This window comes from Emydura macquarii, unplaced genomic scaffold (assembly GCF_026122565.2).
Source record: "Emydura macquarii macquarii isolate MOO-44397 ecotype Brisbane River unplaced genomic scaffold, CSIRO-AGI_Emac_v2 contig_2063, whole genome shotgun sequence".
NCBI lineage: Eukaryota > Metazoa > Chordata > Testudines > Chelidae > Emydura > Emydura macquarii.
The window spans coordinates 93,879-106,475 of record NW_027132200.1 but is presented as its reverse complement, the minus strand read 5'-3'; the positions used below and the strand labels follow the sequence as shown (position 1 = coordinate 106,475).

The 12,597-nt window shown below is 38.2% G+C and overlaps 1 protein-coding gene across 1 annotated transcript in view; it reads right to left on the bottom strand.

Moving 5' to 3' along the window:
* ARHGEF10 (Rho guanine nucleotide exchange factor 10) overlaps positions 1 to 11,827 on the bottom strand; it is a 148,620-nt gene extending 136,793 nt beyond the window's left edge. The window contains exons 1-2 of the mRNA XM_067558434.1: positions 11,810 to 11,827; positions 11,304 to 11,386 (exon numbers count right to left, since the gene is read on the bottom strand). Coding sequence (XP_067414535.1) covers positions 11,304 to 11,386; positions 11,810 to 11,826 — 100 coding nt within the window. The 5' untranslated portion in view covers position 11,827. The remainder of the gene's footprint in view (positions 1 to 11,303; positions 11,387 to 11,809) is intronic.
* Between the last annotated feature and the right edge of the window lie 770 nt (positions 11,828 to 12,597).

The following is a 12,597-nucleotide window of genomic DNA, read 5'->3' as shown; positions in this document are numbered from 1 at the left end:
CAAACTCCTGCTGTAACTATGAGTCTCAGTCTCTGACAGTCCCATCAATAATAGTCCCTCCAATCCCATCAATAGTCCCATCAATAATAGCCCAGGAAACATGGGCCCTCTGACTCCAGTTTCACTGATCATGATACACAGACCTGGTGTGGTTATGCTAAGGAAGCAATGGGTGGTGGAGCCAGTGAACCTGCAACCATGCTGATCTTCATTGATTAAACCATTCTTCCTATCAGAAGAGATGCACTGGCTGTAAGAGAGTTGCAGCCCTGAGACTGCAATAACAGTAGCTCCATCGCTACTCTGTGATATGTGAAAGAAGATTCAATTCTCTTTCCTCTTCTCCCTAAGACCATCTCACTTAGGCTGCGTGTATATCCTGGATTTGAAACACTGTATTAAAAAACTTCCTGAAAACAGATTCTTAAACTAGCAGAAACCTTTAAACATGTTCAGATTCAGAGCCATAGTCAAATGATAATAGTCACAAAACTCACAGATAATAGAAATGATAAAGCAGGGTTCTCTCTTTTCAAAGTATTTATCCTTTATTCTTTTACGAAAAAAAGATGAAGAAATATTTGGCTACTGTTACCTTGGATATAGAATCACCATTCTTTGCATTTTTATCTGAATGTGTTTGGGTAACTCTCTTTACCCAAGGATGCTACAGCTCTGTTAAACTCCAACAAGTGTATGCTATGGTATTTATGCAAACTCATTAAAATCTATTTCAAGGAGTTTAGTCCTTTCACTAAGTCTTTGAATTCCTGAGGCTTTATACCAAATCCTTTTTTGGCTTTAAAGCCCAACAGACAATACACTGCAGATTCTTTTTTCCCAAATCATTTGTCTTTGCATGCTCCCAGCCTAACCCTGTGAAGGGTAAACGCTCACTACATTTATACTTTTATCTCTGAAAGCACTTCTTGCTTCAACAAGCTTCTTCTCCATGGTCAGAGTAACTGGTCTTAAAAGAAAGAACATTACGGTAACTCTTTAGTGCCTTATAAAAGTACTTCTGTTTGCTCTCTGGCCTTTTTTAACATCTGTCCCTTTCTCCAATATCAGGTTTGGGTTTTTTTAATTGTTTATTGATAGGGATACGATTTGGTCACGGAGGTCATGGATTCCGTGACTTTAACAGACCTCCGTGACTTCCTCAGCTTCAATCCCACTCAGGCTTCGGCTTCGGCTTCAGCCCCTCCGTGTCCTTCCCCCCTCCCCCCCCCATGACTTTTGCATTAATTTAACTTAATTTTACAGTGACAAAATCATATCCATATTTATTGATAAATTGGGTATTCTCCAATACACAAAATTGTAAGGTGTAAACAGAGAAATGGGCTCTTTATACCGTAAGCTTCCCATAGCAAAGGAAGAAACCGAAGATAAAATTATGAATGACCCTTACACGGGCGAGTAAGCGAAGAGAGGAGCATGCAAGGAGAATCCTAACCCGTTGCATGGGCTGCATACAGACCAGCTATAATAGCAATCAATCTACACATTGTCCCAAATGTGGTGCCTACGCCCTTCAAATGACCTGCTCAACCAAATTTTCTCCTTTCTTATCCCCTAGGCCCTTAAACAGTCAGGGGGATTCCTTTAGCCACAGTCCTTCCCTGAACTCCTCCCAGTACAATGGGGCCCCAAACTAGGGCCACAATTTGACCCTATATTTTTCTGGCTCTCACATGAATTATCTGTCTCCAGCAGAGCTGCCTGAAAATTTTCAACAAAACGCTTCCGATCGGAAAATGCAGTTTTGTCAACCTCTAAACGTTTTGTGGAAACGTTGATTTTAATGATTTTTTTTTAAAACAGGAAATTTCTATGGGAAAAATTCCCAACAAAACATTTTATTTCAATAAGGTAAAAAGAATAAGTTAAGGTAAAACTGTCTCATTTGACTGTTTCAGTTCAATTCACTTAAACTTATATTTATAAAAACATATTTATTCTAATCTATATGCACACATACATCCTATATTTAATATATTTTATACAACTTATTTAGTATTTAATGTAATATAAAAGTCCAAACTACATTATTCAATGGTTCCAAACAGAATTTTTTATTATTATTTTTATTTTTCATTCTCTGGGAAATTTCAGAATTGCAGCAGTTTGTTCTGATTCTGAATGAAAAAAAAACTTTGAAATTTCAGAATTTTCTATGAAATAGAAATTCCTATTTCTGACCCTCTCTAAGCTCCTCTGTACAGTGCAGTTGGAAGGTGTGACTGCACTTCATGTAGACACCCACATGGAGACACATGAAGACACATACACACTTTAAGCTAGCTAAAAAAAGAAAAATTATCTACTAGCTCAAATAAGATAGCTCAAGTAACAATAGCAATGAAGCTGCAGCAGCACAAATGGAGCCCCCTCAAATAAGTATCGAAGGTCCCAGGTGGACAGGGCTAGGCCACAGCTTCACTACTATTGTTACCTGAGCTAGTTTTTGACCTAGCTCAAATCAAAGCTATGTTGCTATGCTGCAATCATATCTCCTGACTACAGTATAGACATACCCTATGTCACTGATTCGTTCAAGTACCCAGGACTATACCTTAAGCAAATAGTTCAAATGGGACTATTCAAAGCTTAAAAGTGGATAGTGTTTAAATATCTTACTGATTCAGGGCCCACATGGTAATTTTTTTAATCGCTTTAATAATACTGTGAGTCACTAAGTGATACTAATACAGATGACTTTTCTAGTTCTATTTATATGAACACATAAGCAGGTAGCTGTTCAAGAAATGTCACCCCTTGAGGTTTCCTGTTTTGGATACCGTCTCAGCATATCCCCTGCAAAGCCTGTTCTTCCTCTCTGACTGAATCTTTTTTTAGCTGTATCTTCTGCACATAAGTTATCCCAGGACAAAGAAAAAAATTACTGTGTGCCAAACCATTGCAGCAATACACTTAGTAAAGATCATATCTTTTCAATCTGCTTCTTCATCACTGCAATGTGCTATCATATATCTTTATATTCTCCCATTGGCAGTCATATTTGGTAGAGTGTGCTTGAAATGACCTCAAAAGCGGTCATAGTGGTCTGAAATTTATCCAGTTTCTCTCCGTATAGGATCTACCAAAGATTTAAATATGGCTTCATGCTGGTAAGCCACAGAAATTGGGAAGCAGGGGGAAAAGCGGGATACTTTTTCAGATTTCATTCAAAGGTCTTCCCATTTCTGCTTTTGCTTTTAATTGTGCTAAAATTTTATTTGTTTCTCATTTTACCTATATAAATATCCAGTAAATTGCAAAAGGTTACCTTCTCCTTTTCTTCCTCACAAAGCAGGAGAGGTACGATCTGCCTTTACAATAATGTTAACACTCTTAACTATAAATCAATGAAAAAGGAAATTTAGAGTTAAAACAGTCACTGCCTCTTTGACTAAAGGTGTAAACTATTAAATAATTTTATCACTCTGACCTTACTTTGCATATATAATGTAAAACATAGGCACAAGTACAGACCTCTTTAACCTTGAATTTCACTTAACGTTTACTATTACGTAGCATTTTGTAGAGATGATCCAAAAATACCAATTATTTTTCTAAGAAAATTTCAAACATATTTAATTTTTTCATTTGCTGAAAATTTCCCCCTCCCCACAAAAAATTAGATTTTCCATGAAGAAGCAAACAATTTTTAAAAAAATAATCTCTTTATAATCATTTTTGGGCAAAATTTCACCAAAAATGAAATTTTTCCATTAAAAATTTCTGTTTAGACAGAGTCATTTTTTATCAAAGTTGTTTGTTGGTTAAAAAAGTTCTGTATGCTGTATTATTCTGATACCCCATGGGCAATTCAGCTGTCCCCATGGTCACAATGGCTTGTTTGGTGCTGTTTGGAGAATTTAGCTTACACCATCTCTGAGAATCTGTATCCAACAGAGCTGGCAGAAAAATGGTTTTTTGGTCCTGCAGAAAGTTTTGATGTAAATTATTTTTAAAAAATTTTTCATCTAATTTTGTTGATTTGTTTTTTGACCAGAAGTTTTCCATCTTTGACTGACAAAAAACAAAATTCCATCAATCAATCGGGGTTTGGATTTTATGACAAAAAACACAGCATGCCATTTTTGAGGAAACCAGACCCTTTCTGCGAAAATTTCTGGTTAACTGAAAACACAAGTGTCCATCATAAAAAAACCCGGTTTAGATGGGAAAATTTGGAGCAGCTCCATTACCCATTCAGTTATTTACTTCTTCCTCAGCCACCCTCAAAAGGCCCAAATATTTTATTTCTTTTCTGGGGTCAAGAAAGCAGCACAGGCAATAAATGCCTCATTCAATAGTTCAGCTACAGTGTTAGCTTATCTGAATTTAAAGAAGCTTTTATTGGCAAACTTATACCTAGAGAGACAAACTGTAACAACAACAAATAAGAGACAGAACCTTGATATGCAAATTCTACAGAAATCACCACCAGATTGGTCCTAGACTTAGTTATGGAATAGTGAAAAATTGGCCTGGACCTACAATATAGCAGAAAAAGTCCTTGACTATTGCAAAGCCATCTACTCCTGCCAATGTGTCCTGGTCATGTGCCCCAAAATACTAGGAGGGAAGGAGGCACAACTTCCCTTTATTCAGTAGAATGCCTGTTTTACCAAGTATTTGGAGATTGAGGAGTTCATAAAAATAGAAAAACTCATAAAATTGAACTTCTTAAAATTACAGCGCAAAATTACAGGTACAGTGCATATCTTTCAGCACAGTGCCCTGCGTCACTTCCTTCTTGTCCTGCAACATCTATGAAGCAATTACAAATGTTTTGATGGCATCGGAATGTGAAGGAATGTTAATTGGTTTTTCCATCAGCATCATTTCTGTTATGCAATAGTTTTCCCAGTTGGGAAAAATGGTTCCTATAACTGGGTTTTCATAAGGATGGTGTCCATAAAATCCAGATTTTACTGTACTCTGGTTTGGCTTTTGGAGTTCAAATGTCAGAAGTATCCTTTAACATTCTCTCATGAATACAAATAAAATAAAATAAAATAGAATTTCCCTTTGCAAACATATTTCCTTTTCATTTCAAAAACAACTAGTTACAATTTTCCCAGGCCAGACATGAATTCATCTTCTTTTTCCCTAATATTAATGTTCATCAGGCACCCTTTTGTCTCATGAATGTAAATCAATTTCAATTAAGATCTCTGGAATTTGGCCCAGCATATTTAGTTCATGAAAGTTCAGTCAGACAAATGCAGCAAGTTACAAAGCAGTTGGGAGATTTACTAAAATTAAAGACATCAATTAGAAATTATTTAGAAGAGAGATATCAAGGAGCATCAAAACAGAGAAGCTAGCCTGTCTTATTGCAACACTAATGAATAGTCCATATCTGATAAGTTTCCAAGTCACAAATGAGTAGTGACTGGTTTGCTGGCTTCTTTCAAAGGAAGAAAGGATAAACCTATATTCCGGGGTGGGTGAGGGGTTGTAAATGTTATATTTGGAAATAAATCTTTACTTAGGCAAATTCCTTTCTTTGTCTTTCTGAACACTAGTACATGCTTGGTTAGAGATAAAGACATGATTGGAGTGATGTGAATTTCCAGATGTAATACTACTGTATAAATATTGTTTATTCTTCTTCTTTAGAGACCTTGCATGTACTGTTTAAATCATTTAAAGTAAGGATTCATTCATTATTTAATTATTTTTCCTGTTATTTATTGAGAGTAATGTGATCTTTTACGTTTTTCTATTCTAAATGGGATTCAGACATCAACAAGTTGCAAACAGCTTTCCAAACAAAGGGCTATTCATAACTACAATTCATATTCTGTTCTCATTCTTCTCAAATCTTGGCTCCTTTTTGTTTTAAACCATCTTTTGTAACTGTCTGCTTGCCAAAAACAGGCATCTCCCACAAACAATGCAGCATAGCCAAAGTCCAACTCCCGGTACAGTTGCAGTTTAATTTAGGCAATGATCTTATTACAACCCCCAAATCAAGCATGTTAATGCTGACTTATTATGTTTTAATGTGAAATATGGACCCACTTCTCTCACTGTTCCTAGCCTTGAAAAAACAAATCACAAAACACATAGCAATTGATTTTCTTACCAATATTATAAAAACTCTAGTTTAACTGCCTCATTTCGTTCACAACACAAGTTTAATTAAATATTTCTTGATGCTGCCATAAAAGTCATCTTATTTATTCAACAGGAACTGAAAAAGGTAAATGAATAATGATATCTATATGGCATCTTTAATCTCACAGTGCATATTGAAAACAGTATGGAAATTACTTCATCTGGCAATGACATACAGCCATCTCTGAAACAAAATGTGGCAGCTGCTTAAAAAGCTCACTACAATATCACAGAGCAGATGAAGTAAGGAAAAGCAGAAGAATACTACATCCAACTGGAAAGTTTGTGTACTAAACATCATGAAATTTCAGTGCAGTTTTAAATAGATATTTAAGGAACAAAAGAATGTACTGTATAGTCCCGGTGCTGGAGATATATCACAACAGAAAGAGAAAGCTTTTAGAGCAATCTGACAAGGCTAATCACTATTAAACAGCCTATCTTGCTGCTCTGGGACCACACAATTCCCTTAAGGTGATTTATTTTTAGGATGATTCTGATTATTGCAAAGCATTGTGGGCCTGATCCAAAGACTTCAATAGGCTCTGAATCTGGCACTACCTGTGGGACATTACCTTGCCCCAGGAATAAGTAGCAGCCAAATTAAGGGGGGAGGGTGGGTTACAAACACACCGAAAAAGTCCGTTAAAACAAATAATGTTTTTTCTCCTTCAGGCAGGCAGCAGTTTTTCTGGTACCAATTCCCGCTGAGGAAGCAGTTAGACTAGTTTCCGTCTCAACAGGGTCCCAATAAATCTCTCTAATTCCTACCAGAGGGAAGGCTAAAGTAGAACAGCAGAGGGGTTCCCATTTTCAGGGTCAAAAGGGCAGTTCCCATGTGACAGGAGGAAAAAAACCTTTGTGACAGGGTGGTAGGACAAGTAAGTAAGTATAAAACAGATGACCTCAGGGCAACCAGATTCTAGTCCTTGCTGGTCAGTGTGAAGAAAACACAGCTGCATGGAGAAATGCATTGTGCAGAAACCACCAGTCCATCTGTTTCTATGGCTGCAAGCTTTTCCTTCTAGGCCTGGCAACTACTGCAGTGTCTGCATTCCACAACATGTGCCTTCACTGTCCAGATGGGTGTGGAGCACATACTTTGCTACAGTAATCAATAAAAAACATAACAGTAACAGTGCATTCATAGGAATGTACCTGGCCTTCATTTAACCTTTAAGCTTAATCTTAAAAGTGGCTTTTCTTTGCTAGTGTAGAAGCCAGGAATCTCCCAGTCTTTGTTAATTATTTCTCAAAAGAATTGAGTATTAAAAATAACACTCCATATCTTGTGTATGCATGCATGGGCACACACACACATGAAAGCAGTGTATATGGGCTAGCACTATCCTAGTTCACAAGTGTCAGGTTTTTTTTATTTTGCCCCTTTTCAAAAAAAAAAAAAAAAAAAGCAGGTACTGCATTTATTTCTTTTTCAATCTCTTGCTGCTAATACATGTGCCCATTGAAAATACACAAAAAAAACACAAAAATACTGGGGAATTCCTGATGTTTGTGCTGAAAGGAGAATCACTTTTAAAAGTCAAGTCATGGGAGCATGACAACAACCATCTTTTAAAATATTCTGCGGTGCCTCTGTTTGCTCTGTGGGAGTTAACTGGTGTAAACCTGTCACAATTAAATTAAATTGTTACATGAATGGAATGTCAGTATTATATACACATCTGAAAGTCAGCAGCATATGTTTGCTACAGTTAGTTATGTTGAACAAGCACAATAAGGGGGCAGGAGATGAAGGAAACACATAAACCACCCTCCCAGCTATTGTTTCTCCTCTAGACCTCAGTTGCATCTTAAATATGCCTATAATACACCTCATTTGGGACAGAGTTACCACCCACTCTGCATAAGGTCTTCTCTACATGTTACGTTAGGCCATACAAAAAGACTGTAAAATTCTAATGTGCACTAGAACAATATCTTGGCACTTTTTTTTTAAATAAGTCTGATCTCAGTAAATAAAGGAACTAAAATTTACTGGTATCTGTCTAAAATGTGACATCAGCACTTAGGCCCTGTCTCAACAAAGCACTCCAGCCCGGGCTTAACTTTAAAGTACATAAGTAGTCCCATTGGCTCACATGCTTAAAGTAATACATGGGCTAAAATGCTTTGCTAATCAGAGCCCTAGATGCCACAGCTACCATTATTTTGCCAGCTCCCTTTGTTCAATAACAGCCACAACTCATATGTAGAACAGGGCCTTTCCCCATTAAAGGTACAGTCTTTAGAGATGGGCTGTCTGATGAGTGTTTTTTTTCCATCCTTCTATAGGAACTCAATATCCTGCCAATGCTCATAATTCATCACGAAACAAAACCAAGAGTCACATCCAGAGCAATAACAGCAAGGATTTAGAGAGTGGAGAGGGTGAAGCATTTTGGAAGGATCTAAACCCTCATACTTCAAAGCATAAATGAACTTCAAAATAGCGATGGCAGAAAAAAAATCTTTCCCTGTGGGCATTTTAGTCCATAACAGACTACTGCAGAGTTTTTTCACCTTCCTCTAAAGCAGTGGTTTTCAATCCTGGGGGGTCCATAAATTATGTCTAAAGGATCCACAAAAGGTTGCTATTATCATAGAACAGCGGTTTTCAACCTGTCTGCAGACTATATCTAAGATTTCCAAAGGGGTCGGCATCTCCAATTGAAATTTTTTAGGGGTCCACACATGAAAAACAGTCATCACTGCTCTAAAGCATCTGGTATAGGACACTATCATAGATCAGATACTACACTAGATGAATCACTGCTCTGATCTAGAATAGGAATTCCTATGTTCCTAATGTGCAATCTGGCGTGGTGAATTGCTGTATCACTCCAATCCCCAACTCCTGGAGCCCATTTTACTATACTCTGCTGTGAAACCCCACACTCCTGCACGGCTCACACACAACCTCCAGCATGTAAGCTGCTTCCAACTAAGTGAGTGAGTGCTTCTAGCCAGCCACTCTTCGGATTATGCAACAGAATGACCCCAGTTACAACCTCCAGTCCCAGATGCAACCCTAGGAATCTCCATTTTACAATGTTCAGTTAAGCCCACTGAACAAGGTAAATTCATCAATTTAACAAAGAAGTTGATATACCCCAGCCTTGCAACATCAAGTGGAGTCTCCAACACACTTCAAACCAAACACACTACTTTAGGTAGAACTATTGAACAAATTTATCAAACTACAGAAGGATTTTAAGTGATTATAAATGAAAGCATTATGAGTCAGATTTCGTCAAGAGCAACAAAAGCAAAACACATTCTAAACCAAACTTAACTCTTTCAGCAACCTTACAAATTTAGGTGATTCTCACTACAGGCTGGCTGGTTTCCCTTCAGCCAGGCTCTCCCCTTCAGTTGCTTGGTGGTGTTTGTAGATGGAGGTGGAAGAGAGAAAGTACGGCAAATGTCTCCCCTTTTTATAATGTTCCTTTTCCCCTCTGGGGCTAGCCTTTGCCCCCCTCAGGTTCAGGTGACAAATAACATCCTTGTATGGACTCATTCATGTCCTGAGTCAGTGAGCATTACCTCCTCAGGGTTCCAAGATGTCCAAAGGAAGGGAGGTGACTCATTCAAGAGTCCAATTGATCCTCCCTTGATGCTCAGGCCAGTCTTTTGTTCCAGGAAGGCTGAGCTGGGTTTATCCCATACATGCCTTGATGAGGTGTGAACTGCCCGTTTGCTCCTGGATAGTTTTGCCTGGATATGTTTCAAGCCAAGAGGACACATCCTTGGGAATATTACACACCTAAATAATCATCACTCAACAAAACCAAAACAAACAATTTGTAATGTTTATGGCAACTGTAAACTATTTATAGATCCACAGATTCCAAGGCCAGAAGAGACCATTGTGATCATCTAGCCTGACTTCCTGTATAACAAAGGCCATCAGACTTCCTAAATAATTCCTAGAGCATATATTTTAGAAAAGCTATCCAGTCTTAATTTTGTCAGTGATGGAAAACCTCCAGTGCTGGAGAATCATCTCAGCTGGCATTAAGTGAAATGAAGTTTTAATGTAATATACATGAGAAAGACAGAATGAATATGCAAATAGTTAAGTATCTCAGGGAACAATATTGTTTCCCTAGATAGCAGCACTATGTAGAAAGAACTCCTCTGGTTGTCCTGTAGAGATGTGAATGGTGCATAATGGACAAAGGCGCCTACATATCTTAGTGTGCTCATCATATAGCCACAAATTAAACAGAAAAAGCTTAAAAGTGAATTCTCTCTCCAGCACAGTAGTCACAGTCTGACTGGCGAGGGGCAAAAGGTAGCTTTGCCAGGATTATGTAGTGCTTTCAGGATTCTGGACTACTCTACTCCTCAGAATGAATCAGAACAGCCAGAGGTCTGCAAGGGCTATCTATAGGCTGCTCCACAATAGACCATCCCAGAATCTTCCATAGCGATCCATGCTACAGTGGATAGCCCCATCCTCTCCCATTCCTGACTCTGCCTGGTATGCCCTCTGGGCCAGGGCTTGTGGGAGGGCCAATGTAGTGCCTGTACCTATGGAAGTCTCCCTCGGCCTTCATAAGACCACAAAAGCATATAGCAGCCAGGCTGAGGGACAAAATCTGTCCTCAAGATCTTTGGAGTAGGAAATTTGTCCTACTGAATGTTCTACGTCAATTGAAGACACTTATATAATTTCTTATAATATTTCTATTATTACTTCTAATACAAACAAAACAAAAAAGTTTATATCCAAATTAAACCAGCAGAGACACATTTCTGAGTACATAATAATTGTGCATCAGTCAACACCTCATATTGGAGACAGTAACTGGCAGAGTTCAGAAATCAGACCCAAGGATGGCAAAATGCACAACAATCAGAAGACTGCTAAAAATGAAAATTCATACTTGATCCAGTGCCCACGGAAATCATTGGAAAGAACCTCGGACATAATGGGCCGACAATTAGGCCTTAAACACACATAACCCCTGAAGAACAGCTGAGGAGTAGTAGTTAAAGAACAAAACACAAAATGTGTTCATAAGGATAATGCCAACAAGTAAAATAGAAATACCTGGAAAAAAAGAGATCTAATTGATTAAAGCTTTTGGGAGTGGTTGGTGTGGAGATATCTATCTGTTACACAGCGTTTAATTAAAAAGATGGAATAATCCAGTTACCTTCAGGTGGTGGGGGAGGGAAATCCTCTGCCTCCATACTGCTGTGTCCACTAATGCTCTGTTTCTTTAGCAGAACGAATATCCTGCAAGAAAGTCCATTTTTAAGATAAGCATTGTTTCCAGATTTACCAAGTCTGCTTTTATAATTGGCAGTCTCATACTTTAGCCATCTAACATCATCCATTAACCTGTTGGGACAAGAGAGGGAGCAGGGACCCTATTTTTAAAAGACTTTGAAGCCTGATTTTCATATGCTCCATATCCACAATTTGGATCAGATTTTCTGAAGAGCTCAGCTCTCATTTGGGCCCCCAAATGAGAACGAGGTTTTCAAAAGTGCTGAGCACCCACTAGCTCCCATTGTAACACTTAAGTTTGTTTGATAAACTGGGGATATTTTAGTGCCTACAGGCTTTAAAAATCTGACCTTAAATTATGGATGCTGAGCCCTTCTGTAAAATCTGATTCTGCATGTGATGGGTGAAAGGGAGATCTAGAATACTCACAGGTTAAGAAAATGCATTGTCCATTGGCAGTTAGAATCCAGAAATCACCAGTCCTGACACCATGGAGTTAACATGCTTGTTAGTGAACAACACATTGATGTATCTTTTTCCTTGCAACAAAACTTGGGTTGACCTTGCAGTAATAATTTGCAGTGCCAGATAGAGCTACCTTTGTTCACCATGAGAAGTAACAACTATTGTATTTTACTATTTTGACTGTCCTTCTCAAGTTAAGTTGTTTTTGACTTTCAGAGGAGACCAGAAAAATAAAAAGTTCTAACCAAAAACCCCCTTTAAACTCACCTTTTCTGGAAAGTTTGAAAATATTGATTAAGCCCTGCCTCTACTTACTTTTAGGAAAGGAGTAGAATAAGAAGGGCATCCCACTTCCAGCCTGGGCCTTTAAAAGCAGCCTGATCACCCGCCCCTCCTCTCTTGTGCAATGCAACCACTACATTGTCCAGTGGGCCTAATGCACACAATGACTTTTAAATGTAACAAGATTCTCTGGATCATCCCCAAATTTTGACCCAGAGAGCACCATGGAAGAGAAAAATCCCAGAATATGAAAGAGCCTTTCCCCACAATATTATTAATTATTATTATTTGTATTACAATAGCACCTAGAGGGTCCAACTGGGCCTATGCACTATACAGGCACATGGTAAGAGACAGTTCTGCCCTAGAGAGCTTCAGTCTAAAAAGGCAAGACCGTCAAAGGGAAAGAGGGGAAACAGAAGCATTGAGGGGTGAAGTGACTTTCCCAAGATTACACAGCAATTCAGTGA